We start from the raw sequence: 21,073 nt of genomic DNA on the forward strand, positions 1-21,073 counted from the left end.
ATATAGCACCCATATATATTTTCAGCCGATTGGGGGATAATTGTGCACCAAATGGTCAATATCAGTCCAAATGACCTGAATTTTAGTGCATACGACCGAATTCAGTCTAGAAGCAAGTATATCAAATTTGGAGAAAATCGGTTCGGATATAGCTATAGCTCCCAAATATGTGTTTCATCCGGTTTGGCGTCCCCCACATTCCTAATATACATCGCACAAGAATGATGTTTGATATCAGATACAGTCCAAAAATACCTCTGCCAAATTGTATCGAGAACGGCTAAGATTTGGATAAAGCCCCAATAAAGCGGATAAAGGATATATCCGATTTCAGATTTATTCTGCAAATAATAGCTAATATGAGTCCAAATGGAGTAAAATTTGGGACGTACGTTTACATTTTGTGGAACTCGACTCCGTACTAAAAAGTACGAGAAGTTTTCAATATTATTTTCTCGGGTAAATGGGAAAAGAACAGGGCTGGAATCTCGAATTGAGATATAGAAGTGGTTTTGGATTTGTGTACTATAATATGATATTGAGGCCTAATATGATGTTGAGGTCTCTATTGGAATGTGGAATTGAGGTATGAAGGTGGTTTTGGAAGAGTATACCATAATTTTACGAAAAGTACTAAATTTGAATCACTCTTGGTTTCCAGGATGGTACTTTAAGTTTGAAACGGCTTCTACATCCTTCTATATATGTTTATGTGTCCTCCCGAAATTCGCCATTTTAGGAATTTTATCCACATTTTTATTGTTTAAAAATTCAGTTCATTGATTTTATAATGGATTCTACACCTTGTGGCAGAGTATTGTCTACATAGGTCCATGTTTTCCTGTAGCCCTCATATAACGGCAGATCCCGATATTGGGAATTTTGACGACTTAGTCGACTTATTATACCCTCAGCCATATAGCTAGAGAGGTTATATATCATTTGAAACAACCAAATCCGCTTCAGGACATTTCGATCTAGCGATATCCGTCCGTCCGTGAGTCTGTCTGGCTGGCTGATGCGCACGATGACTCTCGAAGGGGGTATCTGATTTGGTCCAAACTTGGTACATCGTAATATTATTGTCCTACTTAGATCGAGTTCGGAGACGGCCAATATCGGTCCCCTGCTTCGGTAACTCCCCAAAAAAGGGTCAAAATTTAAAAAAAAAATATTTTACTGCACAGAAAGGAAAAGGATCATTCAATTTGGTTCCAACCTTGCAAATCCTAATATTTCCATCAGTGTTAGGTGAGGTGCGAAAATGCACAATATTGGTACCTCCCTATCTATCAAGTACCTCCCCCATAAAGTGTGAAAATGTTGAATAATTATAACTCTTTTAAAATATGATGTAAGAGACCGATTGTGTTCAAATTACACACATCACAACATTTTTATTACCCCAAAGTCTCGTGTGAAGATGGAATATATCGATCCACTATTTCTGGTACCTCCTCCACAAAAGGGTCAAAATTTTATATTTTCATGAAGCTCATAAAACGCGGAATTAACATTCGATTCTATTCAAACTTGGCACATCTCAATATTTCTATCCGCACAAGATCTGTTATGAAGATGGTAGAGATCGAAACGTTCCTTCTAGACTAAAAAGTGTCAACATTTTGATTAACCGAAACGATAAAAAAAAAATCCGCAATAGGTATTTTTATAAAGATGGTAGATATCAGACCATTTCGTCTGGTACTTCCCCACACAGGGCTAAAGATTTAAAAAAACAAAGCGCGCAAAGAAAACGAAATAAGCATCCACGTCTCTTCAAATTTCACACATACTTGGCTAACACAAGATCTGTTGTGTTAGATGAAGACAAAATATATCTGAGAACCCCTTTTGGTACCTCACCCACAAAGGGTCACAATTCTCAATACTTATATCTGTCATAACTTGCGAAATAAGTCAGCGATTCTGTACAACTTGCTATATCTAAATATGTCTGTATCGCCACCTGAAATCTGAGATGAATATGGAATTTATGATTTCGCATAAAAGTGGATATAAATGTTCGATTTTCTTGTAATTTTGCCCATACCAGTATTTTTATACCCTCCACCAAAAAAAGTATGGAGGGTATATTAAGTTCGTCATTCCGTTTGTAACTCATCGAAATAATCATTTTAGACCCAACAAAGTATATATATTCTTGATCAGCGTAAAATTCTAAGACGATTTAGCCCTGTCCGTCCGTCTGTCCATCTGTTGTAATCACGATACAGTCTAAACGAATTAAGATAGAAGCTAAAATTTTGCACAGATCCCTCTTTTATCTGCAGGCAGGTCACGTTCGAAGATGGGCTATGTCGGTCCACGATATCGTATAGCCCCCATATAACGGTACCCCCGATATTCGGTATTTTGATGATTTTAGCCACATTTTTCAATGGAATTGTCTGAAAATCCACACAAGTAGTTCCTTGAGGGTACTTTATACCTCGGCAGAGAATTATCTATATAGGTCCTCAATATCGTATAGCCCCCATATAACGGTACCCCCGATATTCGGTATTTTGATGTTTTGAGCCATATTTTTCAACGGAATGGTCACAAGGGGTCCTTTGTACACAAGGGGTTCTTTAACGTTAACGATAACGTATAGCTCCCATATAACTTTACCCCGCGGTATTCGGTATTTTGATGATTTTAGCCACATTTACCAATCGTATTGTCTGAAAATCCACACACGGAGTTCTTTGTGAGCACTTTACCTCAGAAACGGAATTGTCTATATAGGACCACAATATCGTATATCTCCCATATAACGGTACTCCCCTATATTCCGTATTTTGGTGATTTTAGCCACTTTTTCCCATGGAATTATCTGAAAATCCACACAAGGAGTTCCTTGTGAGTACTTTACACGCAGACATAGATTTGTCTTTATAGGTCCAATATCGTATATCCCCCCATATCGGCACCTTCCTATATTAGATATTTTAAAGAATTTAAAAGAATTTATAATGGATTTTATTTTTTTTTTTTTTTTTTTTTTTTGAAAATTTTCTAATTCGTTCCAAATGGTGGAGGGTATTCAAAGTTCGGCCCGACCGAACTTACTGCTTTTTTACTTGTTTAATCTGTATTAGATACTTCGGTCGACTATATCTTGTAACTCACGCACATTTTTACATTGTCGTATCATTTTATCTCTTATTTAAACAACCTTAACAAATCACTTATTAAAGAATACACATACATTTATAAATTAACTACTTAAACATTTTTCATAAAGAAAATATTTCGATGGACAACAAGGAAATGAGAATGTTATATCTTACATTTAAAATAAAATAACACCACCAATAACAAAACAAAAATAATTTAGAAAAAGAAACGGATGTAATTGAAATTGTTTGAATTGTGATCATTTACAATCCAAGAATCCTTTATAATACATCCATGGCAGTACCAGTTCCAAATGTTTTTTCACACGTTCCTGTTGATACACATTGGCATTGTGTTCAGAGTCATTCACGAGATTGTCCAATGTTGCCGAATCCACGGGATCAGCTAATGCTGTGGGCATAATGTTGAAAGCGGCAAATGTACCTGCAAGGAAACATTATCAATAAATAACGTGATTAAAACAAACAACAGTAGATTTCAGTCGAATAATAATGTTGATGGGAACCGAATATATGTATAATAGAATTAATTTTATTTTTAATTTATGATGCCCTGTGCGTATACCCTCAACCATATGGCTGCAGAGGGTCAATATCTTTTGATACCAACAATACGCACCTCATCGGGCAAAATTCGTTTCAGGACATTTGTTCGGCCGTCTGTCTGTCATGCTGGATGGCTGGTGCGTACGATCACTCTCGAAGGGAGTATTCGATTTTATCCTACCTTTGTACATCGTAATATTTCTGTCAAACTTAGATCGAGTTACGAGGTACGTGCCCCACAAAAGGTCAACATTTTACCCCATAGAAAGAGAAGAATCAATCCATTTTGTCTAAACGTTGAAAATCCCAATATTTTTGTCGCTGCTAGATCAGGTGCGAAAGTGTACAATGGTGATCCACTTCATCAAGTACCTCCCCCACAAGGGGTCAACATTTTGAATAATTATATTTCTTATAATATGTGAATTAAAAGTCCGATTGTCTTTAAATTTCACACATTCCAATATGTCTACCAGCACAATACCTGTTGTGAAGATGTTAGATATCGATCCACTCTTTCTGGTACCTCTCCCACAATGGGTCAAAATTTTGAATAATTATAGCTCTTATAAAATGCGAAATAAACATCCGATTCTCCTCAAATTTCACACATCCTAAAATTTCTACTTCTAACAGGACTTGATGTGAAGATTGCAAATATCGATTTACCCCTTCAGGTACCTGTACCACAAAAAGGTCGATTTGAATAACCATAAAACTCATAAAACGCCAAATGAGCATTCAATTATTTTCTAACGCTGTCAACACAAGGCCTGGTGGAAATATGGAATATGTAAGACCACTTATTCTGGTGCCTCCCACACAAAGGTTCAAAATTTTGAATATTTATAACCATCATAAAATGTGAAATAAGAGTTCGAATGTCCTTAAACCTATATTTTTATGAGCATTAGACGATATCGAATACTTCGGTCCACTATATATGGAACCTTATGCACATTTCAATATTTTCCAAAAATTACCACATATGTCATGTAGAGTGAATATTTATATCTTACTTAGGCCCTTCGTTACCATCCGAGGTCAACATTTAAATAATCATAACACAAATCAATATTTATTTTGATAAACGGACATTGGCGGAGGGTATAAGTCTGTTGGCGAAACTGAATATTTTCTAAATTATTTCCTGGCACTTAAAACTATTCTAGGCTATTTTAGCTATGCGAAGTATGTCGTTATAGAACAAGTTTTGTTCATATTTCTGCAAAATTTGCGTGTATAACAGTTTCAGTATAACAGTTATGAAACTGTTATATACATGTTTATGTTAAATTTTAAAGTTAATATATAATTCTAAACAGTCTTTGAAAGAAAAACAAATAATTTAACCATGAACAATAAAGAAATAATCTATATTAAACATTTTAACCAAAACCATTAAAGAAAAAAGACGGGCGGGGCCGACTATATAGGAGATATATCATAATCGATATATCTAAATCGAGATATATCTAAATCGATCTCGATTAAATTTATCAGAGGCATTTCTGAGCTGTACTTAATATATATCTCCCAATATCGTTGTTAAGGAGTGCATATTACGACTGTGGAGGAGAAATTTAACAAATCGGAAGAAGAATTTAATAGACTTGTTTTTAGGCTTAATTTAGTTTTATGTGCCACATTCCATCCTATTTAGGCTAATATTACACATTTGGTGCACTATAAAACGCAAATCAGGCGAAAATATATATGGGAGCTAGATCTAAGTGGTGTCCGATTATCTCCAATTTCAATAGGGTTCGTCCTTGTATCAAACGAATGTTTTGTGCAAAGTTTCATCTTGATCGGGCAATTAATGCGACCTGCATTTTGTTCTCAAGGATACATGGGCAGACGGACGGACGGGCTGACTGACATGCATAAATTGATTCAGAAAGCAATTCTATGAAGATCTTCATAAGTAACTGTGGATCTTACGCGCTTCCTTCTCTATGTTACAAACAAATGCACAAAGACACAATACACTGATCACAATATTGTGTAGGGTATAAAATTGTATGTGTACTTCAACGTATCTGAAATATTAATTAAGTTTTTGTTATACTTATATTTTATCGTTGTATAACAGTTTTATTTATTTTTTTCAGCAAAATTTTAGAGAATAACAGTTTTATTATAATAGGTTACAAACTGTTATACATCTTGAAAAAATCATATTTTTTTAATCCACCTTCACCATTGGGAAGGAATTTGCATATTTTCAAAAAAAAAATCCGTTGAAAAATACTACTACTATCATAAAAATACCGGATTTACCTTCATAATAAGGCCTATATGAAAATGTAAACCATTAAGGCCATTACGATACTCAAATACGAAATTTAAACAATTCCGATAGATAACTTTGCTAAAATTATCAAAATACTGAATATAGGGGGGTGCTACTATATGGGATATGTACGAAGACGTGGATCTGCATAGGCATATTTCTGTCATGGGATGTAGAACCCATTAGAAACATCAAATTCAAAATTTGAAACATTTCCAGTGACACACATCATTAAGATAAAGATACCGAAATTGTGTCTAAAACACCCAAAATACCTTAAATCTTTCGGTACAGTTATATGGAGGCTATACCGAATCTGGGCCTATATAGCCCTTGTTCAATATCAAAAGTCCTGCGGACCTGAATAAAATTTTATCAAACTACTTCATTTCGGTCTGAAGCTTGACTGACTACCACAGACGGGCAAACAGGCAGACATCGGTAAGTCGACATAGACATTTATGCTGATCAAGAATTTCATACCATGGTAGAATTAAGAAGGTAAAGCCACTCAGAATTAAGAAGTTAAAGTCCGACACATTCCATCTTCACAGCAGACCATGCGTAAGTATAACTATTATTACGTGTGAAATTTGATGCTCAATTCGGATTTTATGGGCTTTATGGCTATTTAAAATTTTGACCCGTTGTGGGGAGGTACCAGAAGGAGTAAGCCAATATACGCCATCTATACACCAGATATTGTGCTGGTAAAAATATTGTAATGCGTGTAATTTAAGGCAAACGGGCTATTCTTTCACATTATATAAGAATTATAATTATTCAAAAGTACGACCTTTTGTGGGGGAGGAACTTGATGGACTGGGCCGATATTGTCCATTTTCACCCCTGACCTATAAGTGATGAAAATATTAGGATTTGCAAAGTTTGAGTAGAATCAGATGATCCATTCTCTTTTTAAGATCAAGATATTTTAATTGAAAATCTCGACCTTTTGTGGGGGAGGTACCAGAAAAGGTGGGCCGATATTGCCCATCTCCGAACTCGAGCTAAGTTTGACACTAATATTACCATGTACCAAGTTTAGGCCAAATCGGATACTCCCTTTAAGAGTTGTCGTGCGCACCTGCCAGCCAGACAGACGGAAGGATACCCTCAGAGCGACTTCAAATGACCTGAAACGCATTTGGTCCAAAGAGACCTAAGCTCTAAAACCGTTATTTCGATGAGGCACGTTTTGACCATATTAAATGCTATGCAGGGTGAGATGAAAAAACTGCAACCAACTTCAGACTGCTGTCATTTCTAAGCCACTCGTCCGACAGCTGTTAAAATTATTCTAGTGACAGATCATTATATTGTTTACAAGCGTACAAAAGCATTTCCAGAAAAAAATTATTCATGATGAAATTCAAGAAAGTGGAGGGAAGAAAACATCAGCAGAAATGGTTCGAAAAGTTAAGAAGCGACTTGATCGAAAACCGCGTCGGAGTGGCCGAAAAATGGCTCGTGAGCTGAACATATCGCAATATTCCATTCGGCAAATATTGAAAAATTAGCTCGGGGTAAAGCCATTGAAATTCCAAAAAGTGCAAGAACTTACACTGCAACAGTAAGAAAATAGACTCAAAAGAGCTAAAGAGTTGCTTCGCTTGGCCGAAAGTGGGCACGCAAACATCGCATTCAGCACGCGCCACCCAAGAATGGTTAACAAATGAGGTTCCTCGCTTCATTTCCAACACACAATGGCCACCAAAATCTCCGGATACCAATCCGTTGTACGTTAGGAAGCACCTCAAGCAAGCGCTTCGCCGGGAATGGGCCAAAAGTACCGCAGAGCAACATTCAGGCAGGGTGAGACGGTTTATTTGGCCGTTTGAAGGCCATAATTCGTGCCAAAGGTGACCAATTCGAATAAAAGAATGTAAAAATTATGGCGTTTGACTTTGTTGTAGTTTTTTATCTCACCCTGTATGGCTGAGGTGTAGTTCCTCCACAAACTTACCATATGCCCGTGATTCCATAATCATCCGATGTACATCCGCCAAGGATGGCATCTCCTTTGAGTATTTCAGCAATTTCAAATTCTCAATTAAATGATCATGATAATACTTTACAAGTTCATCGAAATGGGCAACTTTAAGCTGCAACTGGACAGAGGTGAACAAAAAATAGATAAGATCATCGCCGGGTGAAGAATATCTAGCCATTTGATAATCCACCAGATAGACATCTTCAATGTTATTCGCTTCATCATACTGGAACATCATGTTGTTGCACCAAAAATCACCATGATTGAGCACGTTAAACTCATTGGGATTTGGATATTCGACATTACGCAGCAGAAAGTCACTGAACTCCACACTCATTTTCTTCAAACTCTCATAGTAAATATCTTTATCGACAAAATCTTGCGACACCTTTAAGACATTCTGTATGCCAGCTGTAGACATGGAACGTATCAAAGGTTCACCATCTGGATTTAAGGAACCTTTCAGATAAATCTCATTATAGGGTCCCTTATGTTCTACTCTAACAGCAGAGGCTGCATGCCATTTAGCCAATTTTTTCAAAGCAAATTTACAGTGCTCCATGTCAAGGGAATTTTGCCGATTGGCATTTTTAAATCCCTTCAAACTGATATCCTCCAACAGCAAATATTCCTGCTCAACTGGGAGACTATATGCCTGGGGACCAAAACGCACCTCTTCCCCTGCCTCACGATACATTTCCTCAAACTCGGGTATGAATACACGATAAACTTCCGTTTCCTTGTTGAAAACATTCCATTTGTACATCAAGGTGTTGTACAATTCCGTGTCGTGAGCAACCTTCAGAAAATAGTATTGAGTTTCTAGAGTATCGTCGGTGAGCAACACTTCAATTTCCACTTTCAGAGCTATGGCAACATAATTCTCTCCTGGCCCCAAGGCATTGCGAACACGAAATGTTTTAATTTCTTTAAAATTTGGCACCGTTTCACGCAGTAAATTCTCAAAATGTTCACTCTGTATCCACTTGGGTATCTCAGCCATATTTGTTTTATTTAATTTTTTTCGGTTGTTTTCTTTTAGCCGTCTCAAAGTAAACTAAAATCTGGTTCTGTCCGTTGACAGAGTTTTATTAACAAAATGATGTTGCGTCTTAAATGTTTGATAAGAGTAAAACAAAACAAAACGAAACACACAAATCAATTATAAATTAAACAAAAAGTTTAAAATTCATGGATATTATGGCTTAGGTCGAATTTAAGATACCGTCTTGTGTGTGATGCCGATTTGAAAAATTAGTGTAGAATTTTGTAAAAAAGATATTATAAAAATAAAAACCAGCTGCTATGGATCAGAACTTTGGATGTCTATATCACAAATACTCATAGAAATTAACTTGTAGGGGTAACGGTACCTATTAAGTTCGGCCAGGCCGAGCTTTGAATACCCTCCGCCATATGAAAAGAATTTGCAAATTAAAAAAAAACAGCAATGAAAAGTTAAAATCCGGACGGGGCCGACTATATGGTAGCCTACACCACTATGTATAGGGTTGCCCATATTTGACGGACCTTTGGGCCCATTCCAATCGACGAGGCTTGTCCGCAGGCAACATTCTTTGCGTCAATTGAATTTTGTACGGGAACAAATGCAAATCAATGCGAATAATCAGTTATAAAGTGGACCGAGCCATGCCCAACTGCTGAGAACGGCGTTTTTGGGATGTTCTTGGGGACCTCTCAACACTGGCTCGTACGCAGCAATATTCTCGACCGATCGCCTTAGTCGACTTTTATATGGCCTCTACGGATCAGAAAGAGCCTTACCAGTCGAAAATTTTTCGTATAAACGTATAAATGGTGTTCTTAGAAGGCGCACTTCTCACATTTTTTAACGTCGAGTTTTCACAATTGACTTCTTCTGTTGAATGTAAATTTCAACTATTTCAGAGCGCTCGGGTGGCGTGTATTGGTTCATGGTAAAAATCTACTTGGACTGACGCTTCAAACGCGGTATGTCATTAAGCGATGTGACATCTCTGTCAAAAGTTATGGCGTTGCCAGATGGGTCCGTCGAATATGGGCAACCCTGTATTTAATAGTTTTCGTACAGTTAAACCACGCATTTCCAAAATCAACTCCATATCTCAATCCCAAATACAAACAGATACATCCATATCAAATTTCGGGAATCCAGCTCTATACCTTCAACCAATAATAGTACTCATTCGTACTTTTCGTACAGTAAAAGTACACAATTCCAAAACCACTTTCATATCTTAGACACAAACTCCAACAAACATATCCATATAAAATTTCAGGATTTCAAGTCTATTCCTTCACCCAAAACCAAAAATAGTACTATTTAGTACATTTCGTACAGCTATAGTACGCTTTTTCGAACCCATCCCCAAATCTCAACCTCAGTAATTTGAATATGTAATTTCAAAATTGTATCTTTATCCCTTCACCCTATTTCAAATATGGTACAATTCAGTACTTTTCCTACAATTATAGTACACTTTTCCGAAACCACGTCCCATTGTTCAGGCTTGACATGAACAACGACGCTAATACTAAATTTCAGATTTCAAGCGCTATCTGTTCGCCCAATATCAAATTGTACCGAATATAGCACTATTTTGTACACATTTGGAAAATCACATCTTTATCATAAACCTACAACCAACAGGGACCCCAAAATAAAATTTCCAAACTCCAGATTCATCTGTTCACCCTAAACCAAACTGTTGCAAATTTAGTACCATTTAGTACAGTTCGCACACTTAGTGCACATTTTCGAAACCAATTTCATATGTCAAACCTTCTTCCAACCTAGACTATAATTCCAAATTTCAAGTTTTTAGCTATATTCGTTCACATAATACCAAACGGTACAATTTTAAAAGTTTAGTGCCATTTTAGAACCTTTTTGTACATCTATCCTGCACTCTATCAGTGACTCTCATTCCAAATTTCAGAATTCTAACTCATTCCGTTTGTAATACAAAGTATACAATTTTTTTTGTACATTTTAGTACTTTTCATACCATTTTAGAACGAATTATTTCAAGATTCTAGTTTCGTCGTTGATTTTCGGCCAGCTAGTCAGTTATTTCACTACTCTTATTTATACATAGATTTTGGCGCATACCGAAGATAAAGCCATAGCCCTATATATATATGTTTCATACGATTATAACCTTGCTATAGAGTGCATGATATCACTTCAAGAAGGATTATATTAAAAAAAATATATATATCGGAGGCGAGTTCCCCAAATGGAAACGTACGCTCCGAAATTCACACCATTTAGCAAAGGTATTTCCCAGCTCTATAAGATATATGGTACCGAATATCATTCTTGTGGAGTACTTATTGCGAAAGTGAGGGATTTAAATATTTGGTGTACTTGCTTCTAGACTGGATTCGGTAGGATGTGCCAAACTTCAAGTCATTTGAAGTGATACATGTTAGCAGCTACTCGCATCAAATATTCGTCCATATTGGACACCTGTGTAAAGTAAATCCTAGAAAATATGATCGTTATTGAATGATATCAGATATAGCTCAGAAATAAGTCCCTAAAATTTTGTCAAGATCGGTTCAGATTTCGGTCCTTCACATGCGTAATATGTACTCTACAACAAGGACATTTATACCGGACATCAGATGCAGCTCGAAAATACTTCTGCTAAATATTATCGAGATCGATTCAAATTTTTATATACCTTCCATATACACTTCATCCTATTTTACAGTTATTGACCACCATATATTTAATATCAGCCTAAATCGGATAACTTTTTTCATATTCAACCGAATTTTTCTATTTGATGATATTTTTTTATATAATTCTTATCGAAGTCATATTATACACTATATTTGTTGAAAATCAATTTTGAGTTGGATATAGTTCCCAAATTGTAACTACCCTAAGTCCATGATACACATTGAAATAAGGTTCATAGTTAGTATGATCCAATTCACATAAATTCCCAACATAAACTTTTTTATTATGGTAGTAGCTGTACGTAAGGTCCCTTCAAAGTGGATATTTTAAATTCTACCATACCGAAATTAGTACTATTTTAGTTGTTTTTCAAAAAAAAAACACTTTCTCCATTCGAAAGCGCCTTGTAGAACCCATTTGTAACCTTTTCTGATAATAATAATTATTTTAATTAGCGCTGCATTACAAACGAAATGACAAACCGAGTAGAATCTCCAGCGGCTATCGAAGATTAAAAAAATTACTTTGTGAAAAAATGGACACGCAAACACATGTTGAACTTGAGTCGTGTATTTGAGACAGCAATTTTTGACAAATTACATTAATAAAATCACCTTATTGTTGTTGTTGGTGGTGGTGTTGCTGACTTGATGAATGTCTGTCTGTCTGCCAGCCTGCCTGTCTGTCTGCTAAAGCACAGTGTAAGGTTTGTTTACGAAATAAAATTGTTTTCATTCGCATTGCATGTCGTGAATATTTAACACATTTCGCGTCGTTAAAATAACAATATTTAACGGGTGGTAAAAGCATTTAAAATGTATTTCTTCATTCAATATTTCTTCGATTCAATATTGTCTCCACAAGCTGGTTACATTCATTAAGATATGGATGTAGAGGCAATCTTAGTGGGTAAAGAACGAAGTGTATTCTTTCTAGGAAAAATTAGGGAATTATTAAATTTATTTGAGGTCATAATGCAAGATTGGTATATAATATTGGTATATAATACTCCTATAGAGCTTAAGCGTAAAAAAATTTTATACAGTTAAAATTCATTTTATCAAGCCAATTATTTAGAAACCTATAAAATTTGCAAAAATTTATGTCATATCTTTATCAAATTGTTGCAATGCTGAATACGCCAAATTTAAAATTTTAATACTTTTTGCATATTTCAAATATTCTTAAAATTCGACTGATACAATTAGATTGTTTCAAAAATTTACATAGAACCATGTTTGATGGGTTTTAACGGTATTTTTTTTATTGAGTTTTTGTATTTTTAAAAATACATTGCCTTAACAACGGTACATGCATATTATAAGGGCGTTTTGGAGAGAATAGCACAAGTCGATTTGCAAATATCTTATGATATTAATGGTATTAAGCGACAATAGTATAAAATTGCATAAAACAAACACACACTGACATAATTAAACTAATAGGGAAAGGACAAAGTCGAACAAGGCCGACTATATGATATCATCCACCAATATGCTTATTTAGCAATTTTATCCGTAACAAATATACAGGGTGAGATGAAAAATCTGCAACTGTCTTCAGACTGCTGTCATTTTTAAGTCACTCGTCCGACAGCTATTAAAATTGTTCCAGTTGCAGCTCATTATATTGTTTACAAGCGTACAAAAGCATTTTGGTGAGAATTTTCCAGAAAAATGTTATTCGTGATGGAATTCTTTATATTTGCCTGGAAAAACCCAAGTAGACATCGTTAGAGCACTCCAGCATTTAAATGTGAATAAGTCTTTTGTGTCTCGTACCATCGCTCATTACCGTGATACTGGTATCGTAGCCCGACGTTAAGGAAGTGGACGGAAGAAAACAGCAACATCAGCAGAAATGGTTCGGAAAGTAGAGAAGCGACTTGATCGAAACCCGCGTCGCAGTAGCCGAAAAATGTCTCGTGAGCTGAACATATCGCAATATTCCATTCGGCAGATATTGAAAAATGGGGGTAAATCCATTGAAAAGTGCAAGAACTTACACCGCAGCAGCAAGAAAATAGATTGAAAAGAGCTAAAGAGTTGTATCGCTTGGCCAAAAGTGGTGAACTGCCGAATTTGTCCAACAGTTTGTAAACAAACAAAATGATCGTGTTTACTTACCAAAGAGGTCAGCTGAAAATGTGCACCTTCGGTTGGCCACCAGAACTCAAGCGCTGGCCATGGTGATGGTGTGGGCCGCTATAACAGTCGATGGTCGCTCTCCGCTCGTATTAATCGACAGTGGCATCAAAATAAATGCCGAATATTATCGAGAAAATATTCTGGTGGGTGTATTAAAGTCGTGGGCACGCAAAAATTGTGGCCGTAGACCTTAGACATTCCAACAGGACTCAGCACCATCGCACCACTCAGCACGCGCCACCCAAGAATGGTTATAAAATGAGGTTCCTCGCTTCATTTCCAGCGCACAATGGCCACCGAAATCTTCGGATACCAATCCGTTGGACTATTGTGTCTGAAGTAATTTGGAAATCAAGGTTGGCACTAAAAAATACCAAAGTGTCGATCACCTCAAGCAAGCTCTTCGCTGGGAATTGACCAAAATACCGCAGAGCAACATTCGTGCCAAAGGTGACCAATTCGAATAAATCTAAACTTATTCTAGAATTTGATGCTATTTCCGACATTTTTTGCTTTCATTCAATGAAATTAAAAAAAAAAAAATGTAAAAATTATGGCATTTGACTTTGTTCCAGTTTTTTTTTATCTCACCCTGTATATTTCAGAATATTCGAACATTGACTGAGGGTATATGTACATTTGTCGGCAAAACCTGAACTGATACTTTTTAACTTGTTTATAACTCATCGTGATGCCTATCTTTGAAATCAGATCGATTAGTTGTATAGAAACATTTTTGTCATACTTTCCCATACATGTTGGACCATTGTACAGTGTGGCGTTAAGTAGGGTGATTTTCTGGCCACTCAATCTTGTACTTTGTTGTAATTGTTTAATCGACTTTAAATGGCCAAAAATTAACAGCTTATTTCGTCCGATTGGTAATAAGTGTTTTTTGTTGGATGCATTCTATATGTGATGAAAAAAAGTACTGCAAAAACCAATTAATCTTTCTTATCTTGACAAAGAACCAACAATATTTTGAGTTTATTGAACCCATGGCACAGTAAGAAGGCAAAAGAGTTCCTTAAAAATTAAGAGATGCAGGCTTTGTCCGCTTTTCGGTGAGAATTATTTTAAGTTATATGCAACAAGTTGTTTCCCTTTTTCTTTATTGTTTTTATTAACCACAAATCGTAACAAATTAACAAAACCTCTGGATTCCCTTCAGAAACTTTTTAATAATCCAAATCTATTACCTGTGCTGTTAAAACTTACCAAAATTGTATATGTCTTTGTGTTTTTTTTTTTTTTTTTTTTTTTCAAAAATTTTGTATTCAATTTTAAATTTACTTGTTGCGACGTGAAGAAGATTGTGTTTTTGGAAATAATTAAGTTGTTATCGGTGTCGACATATTTGGAAAACTTGAAGACATGTCACCTCCTTACAACAAATTACCAGTATAAAATAATAGCGATCATTGACATGGAGAACTGAATTAAATGTTTTTATTAAGAATTTTTTTATTAACTGATAATCATTCATTGACATGCGAAAAGCGGGCCCGAACCTTCGATATGACTACTTTTCTCTCAATTTTGTATATCTTACATGGAAAGTTTATTTTTTGCTTGTTAGGACTCAACTCACCGGCATTGCTTTCAAAATGTGTACGTCCCTGTAGCCATTTAGTACGTCCCTGCAGCCATTTAGTACTTTCTAATTACTATACCATGGTTCCAGCTAAAATTCCCAACCGAATTTGCTGCAATATTATATTTAAGATTTTGCGTGGCCTGGATATAACCTAGCACAATATTCGACCGAAGTATACCGGCCTTATAAAACATTTTTATATCATTTGATACTGCCAAAGTGTGAGAACCCATGCCTCCTTTGGCGACATCTGTGCCTTTGTGCACACATTAGCCACGGAGGGAATATTGTAAAAACTAAAAAAAGTAAAAAAACAGATAAGTTCGTCGGGGCCGAACGTTTGACGAAACTTGAAACATTTCCAAAAAAAAATCTAAAAATGCCGCTGAAAGGAAAACCGTTATATGGGAGCTTTACGAACTTTAAATACGAAATTTGAAAAAATTCCGATAAAAAATATCGCTAAAATCATCTAAATAGCGAATATCGGGGTATACAGTTTTATGGGAGCTATACGATATCGTAAACCTATATAGACAATTCTCTTCCAGGGGATAAAGTACTAAGGATAATTCCATTGAAATATTTTGCTATCATCATCAAAATACAGAATATCGGAAGGTACAGTTATCTGGGTAATACTCACAAAAACCTCATTGAGCAGAATTTCAGATAATTCCATTGAAAAATGTGGCCAAAATCTTAAAATATCGAATATCGGAAGGTGCAGTTATATGGGGGATATACGATATTGCGGACCGATGTAGCCCATCCGCCTGCAGACAAAAGAATGATATGTGCAAAATTTTAGATTCATATCTTTATTCGTTTTGACTCTAGCGTGATTACAACAGACTAGCAGACTGACAGGGCTAAATCGTCTTAAAATGTTACGCTGATAAAAAATATAGATACTTTGTAAAGTCTAGAATTATTTTTTCCATGAGTTACAAACGGAATGACGATTTTATATACCCTACGTACTATGGAAAAGAAAAAGTAAAGAAACAATAAGTTCGGCTGAGCCGAATTTCGAATACCCTTCACCAGTTGAAACGAATTTGGAGATTCTCAAAAAAAATACAATCCTTTAATAATTCTGTTAAAATATTCAAAATACCGAATATTGTGATTATATTGAGGTCTATACGAAGTCGTGGACCTGCAAAGGCAACTTTTATCATAAGCCCTTATAATATTCATACGAAACTTGAAAATAATTCGGTGAATATTGTAGTTAAAATCATTAAAATACCGAATATAGGGAGGTACCGTTATATCGGGGCTATACTGTAATGTAAGTTTATTTTATTAGCAATATCAACATTTAATGAATTCCAGATGACGAGGATAACTATATTCTAATTGCTAGGACAAAGATTTTAATTCTCTTTTGCTTTGTTTATGAAGGACTGCGGGAGCCATTGTTAGCTAACTTCAGCCGGGTGGGGGGTTCGGGTCCACATATAACAAAACTACATGTCTACAGAAAATTATTATAGACTCCCTTTTGAATGTTGCTGACAGGAAAATAAACACTAATGAAAAAACTGATACCCCACAATTGAAATAACTATTGTTGGTACATAAATATTCAAAATTCCCCATTAAAGAATATATCAGGTGATGTGCGATATTGGCCTCTTTACCCTCCCTAACCATAGTCCTGATAGGCGGAATTTATTCCAGGACCCCATCTTTCAATACCCTAGTTTTGCCTTACCACTTCATGAAAACACTTTAGAGTTCTTAGTAATTCATTTTAATACACACCGATAATTTCAATTCAAGGCAAAAACATACTTATATATCTATGTACGAATAAATTGCAATAGTTGGATTAATGCATAAAAATGTAAAATACTTTAGAAAAACATATTAGGTAAATAAAATTAGATACAAATTAAAGAATTAGACATAGCTTATTTTGAAATAATATTAAGAGACACCCTAATGTATTAATAAGGTAATAAATAAATATGAATGGAAGAACAAAAACACAAAAGCAAAAAAAAGAAATTGATTCAAATTATAATTACTTGTAAAATGTAAATATGCAAATATCAAAGTCACTCTCAATTGATATGAGTACTCACCAAACTGGTTTTACGTTGAACTTGTTGGAGGCCTCGAAGAAGTTCGTCGTTTTTGTTGTGATCGCTATTTTTGATGATAATTTATTTTACGATGATAATGATGATGGGTGATGCGTTTGATAGTAATTATACTTTGCTTCATTCATAAATTCTTGTGCTTTACTTCATTCCTACTTATTATGTGCGTGCGTGGGTGCACTAAAGGGTGAATCTTAATTTTGTCTACAAATTTTAATTAAATGATTATGCAATGAAATAGCAATAGTAAAATATCATGGAAATTTGAAATTATTAATTACTAGCTGGCCCGGTCCGCGTTGCCGGCCCGTAGTTTTTGTTTATTATGCATATTTGTCAAAACACAATTATTCTCAGATATGACTGATATAAGTGTTCGCGTACTGGTCGATTAAAAGTGTTTTAAATATTTAAACCGTGGGCTTCAAAGGTGTGGATGTGCTATACAAACCTATTAAAAAGTATATATCAATCTTTTCCCCATGTAAGGGATCAAATTAATTTTTAGTATAGTAAAAATCGTAGCAAAATTTTGCAGTCAAATGAGCAATAATTTGGAATTTGCTGTATTTTTTACACCTCATAATTGAGAGCTGAATCAATTAAGAATAGCCAAAGTTAATTACTTTTTTAAAGCCATTAGCATCACAGATTGTCCATTAAAGATCTTATAAGTCCCCCTAACCATGTCGGTCTGTTTGTCCGCCAAAAGGTGGACTTGAGGGGGTACTATTATATGGAAAAAATTCTAAAATTTGTTCAAATTTTTGTGTAAGATTTTCACCCCCCCAAATACACATTTTTAGTCAAATCCTTTGAAATATGGTAAAACCAGGAGGTACCTTTATATGGGCACTACTCCGAGACATCGACCTACATTGAAAACATTCTTCTACCCCTTATTATCCAATATGACAAATAGAGACAAAATCAAAAATATAGCAAACTGAAAAAAATTTCGCGTGATTAAAAATGAGTAAAAATAGTTTTATACACCATATTTTTCATCGTAGTATAATTCAATGACGATTCAACAAATATTCGGTCCCGTGCTATTTTCATATACTTGTAACTTGTTCATGTTTCCACAATTTATTTCATATAGATGTATATCAAAAAACTATGTTTCCAACCAATATTCTCTTGGGAGTTACAAATTCAATAGAATACAAAATTTTCTTTTCTGACCACACATTATATGTGAAAGTGGACTTGAGGATACTCCAATGTGAGGACTTTACTTAAATAAATTCCCATGTGGCAATTATCTGTATGATAGTTCCTTAACCCCTTAGAGACAAAGATGCCAAATAAGGGCCAAACAATGAAAAAAGTGCCCCAGACCTCAAAAATAGCTCAAATCATATGATGGTTATATAAATATGAAATCGGGATGTACCCTTATCGTGCGATATCATGATCTGCAAAAGTGATTTAAGGTATCTTGAATGTTTGTGAAGAATTTCTGGAAGGATAGAAATCCTTTTCTTACTAAAAGTCTCATTCGCTCTACTATTTTCTACCCTTTATATTTGGTATTTTACTGCTGTACTCCCAAAGAATTTTGCATTTTGAGCTCTCATTGGACGGATTATTGTCACATGAAAGAATTAGGTTCACGCTTTGAAATGAGCTCCATTAGGTTTTTTATGTCATTTTTGTTTGTTTAAATGTGTTCGCATCTTCCATCTAAACCACGATGTCGGCCCTGTAGTTGAAAGGTAGATGTCAGTTAACATCGTATTTCGCACTTCTTTAATTTTTTTGGTGAAAAATTGTATATGGGTAAAAATTATTCTTTATTTTGTTCACAAAAAATCCCCTGAATTCAATATGATAATACAAATTGGAAAAAAAATGACAAAAGAAGAATAACAAATTGAAAAAATCGTCAACTTGTTCGCTGATGTATTACAGCAAATGTTTAAAGACCCTTACCATTATTTTAAAATTCGATTCCACTGAAAATTTTTTGGATTTTTTCCCGATTTGAGAATTTTTGCAATGAGATCTCTTCTTCGTGATTTTTAGCGATTTTGAAAAAGTAATTATCTTTTAATTAATAATTATCTTTATTTTGGTGTGACCGCGTTAAATTATATCGATATCATCTATTCCGTTTCGCCACCACATAATTCGGTACTACACTTCCATGTAACCCGCCATCAATTTAAGATCTCAAGAAACCAAGTCAATTAAATAAATTGGTATTAATATTCGAATTCAAAAAAAAAAATATATATATATATAAAAAACACTACAAATGTACATTAGAAAAAAGTAAGTCAAAATGGAAAAAATCATGCAAAATAAAACATTACTATTGTACATTTGAAAAGTCAGAATGAAAATGTTAATATATCGCATTTTTACGCGATTTTTTTGGATATTATCCTTTTCGGAGAGGAGACAACTCCGAATTTGTGTGAATCGTTAAAATCAGTCCAGCGGTTCGTAAGTTATAAGCGTAGTAACTAACACAACTTACATTTATATATATAGATTACACTAACTTATCTAATTTTTGTTTTTTTCTTCTTTAACGAATTTTAATTGAAATTTGAATCCTCTAAATTTTTTTGTTTAAATTGTAATAGGTATCTGTTGATTGCTCACAATTTAGGGATTAGTTAGATAGTGCTTTGTTTCCTTTCAGGTGTTTCTTGGGCTACAGTCCTCAGCTAGGCAGGCATTAAGTATTGTTGTGGATGTGGGAATATCCAGGTGCGATAGTTTTATTATTTGCAACTTAACTAGATGGTATGGCATCAGGAATTTGTTGAACTGGTGCATAAAATGTGGTCCAATTGGACGTTTTTTAACCCTTTTATTAGCGGGTGTGATACCCTCGATTTCGTCTGCGTGGCTTTAGAATCGCGTTTTGTGTTCTAGGCACGGGTAAATGGTGCTGATTTTCTCAAGATTTTTGCAATATTGCTAGGTAGCAGCGTAGTGTATTTGGACCAATTGCAACGTGATCAAGAAAGATTTAACGCTGATTGATCGAAGCACGTAGTAAAACACATGAGGTAAGAGGTTGAGCCGTCTCCGTACATGACGACCAGGGCGTAGAAAAAACACCGATGCCTTAGAAACAACCCACGTGTGGGCATATGACGGGGAGTATTTTTTTCTTTCAAGTTGCAATTTATGAAATGTTAAGGTATTTCACTGAATTCTTGTGGGAATTTATCCGATATTTCTCTGTGAAAACACGGTATTTGGTAAAAAAAAAAAAAAAAAAAAAAAAAAAAAATATATATATATATATATATATATATATATATATATATATATATATATATATATATATATATTTTGGGCACAATAAAATTTCCATTACCTTAGCAGTATTTCAAGATGCAATACAAATTTATTTTTTCACTCAGTATCTGCACAGATTCTCGAAATAAGTAATTTCTGTCTTTTATGAAGATTTACTTAATAAGCGGTCTTCACTTTCTCGAAGGCAAAATTGAAAAGGGAAGTTGAAAGTTCTCTTTTGTCCGACGGAGCTCTGTACTAAAAATTGATTACGAAAAATCA

At 34.8% G+C, this 21,073-nt stretch overlaps 2 protein-coding genes across 2 annotated transcripts in view; one reads left to right on the top strand and one right to left on the bottom strand.

Moving 5' to 3' along the window:
* Nucleotides 1-3,140: 3,140 nt before the first annotated feature.
* Nucleotides 3,141-9,084, bottom strand: LOC101896288 (uncharacterized). The gene is made up of 2 exons (XM_005183419.4): nt 7,952-9,084; nt 3,141-3,567 (listed from the first exon to the last, which is right to left on the bottom strand). Exons 1-2 carry the CDS (start codon nt 8,979-8,981, stop codon nt 3,383-3,385), a joined length of 1,215 nt encoding a protein of 404 aa, XP_005183476.2. The 5' UTR covers nt 8,982-9,084; the 3' UTR covers nt 3,141-3,382.
* Nucleotides 9,085-12,509: 3,425 nt separating this feature from the next.
* The window catches only part of LOC101901612 (uncharacterized), a 36,894-nt gene continuing 28,330 nt past the window's right edge, over nt 12,510-21,073 (top strand). The window contains exon 1 of the mRNA XM_059126538.1: nt 12,510-12,578. Within this exon, the coding sequence (XP_058982521.1) occupies nt 12,554-12,578 (25 nt within the window). The 5' untranslated portion in view covers nt 12,510-12,553. The remainder of the gene's footprint in view (nt 12,579-21,073) is intronic.

The sequence above is a fragment of the Musca domestica genome, unplaced genomic scaffold (assembly GCF_030504385.1).
Source record: "Musca domestica strain aabys unplaced genomic scaffold, Musca_domestica.polishedcontigs.V.1.1 39, whole genome shotgun sequence".
In the NCBI taxonomy this organism is placed as follows: Eukaryota; Metazoa; Arthropoda; class Insecta; order Diptera; family Muscidae; genus Musca; species Musca domestica.

Coding starts and splice junctions, on each gene's coding strand:
- LOC101896288 (XM_005183419.4), bottom strand. CDS start 8,981: ATGGCTGAGATACCCAAGTGGATACAGAGTGAACATTTTGAGAATTTA. Junction 3,568..7,951: donor TATGGAATCACGGGCATATG/GTAAGTTTGTGG, acceptor GTTTCCTTGCAG/GTACATTTGCCGCTTTCAAC.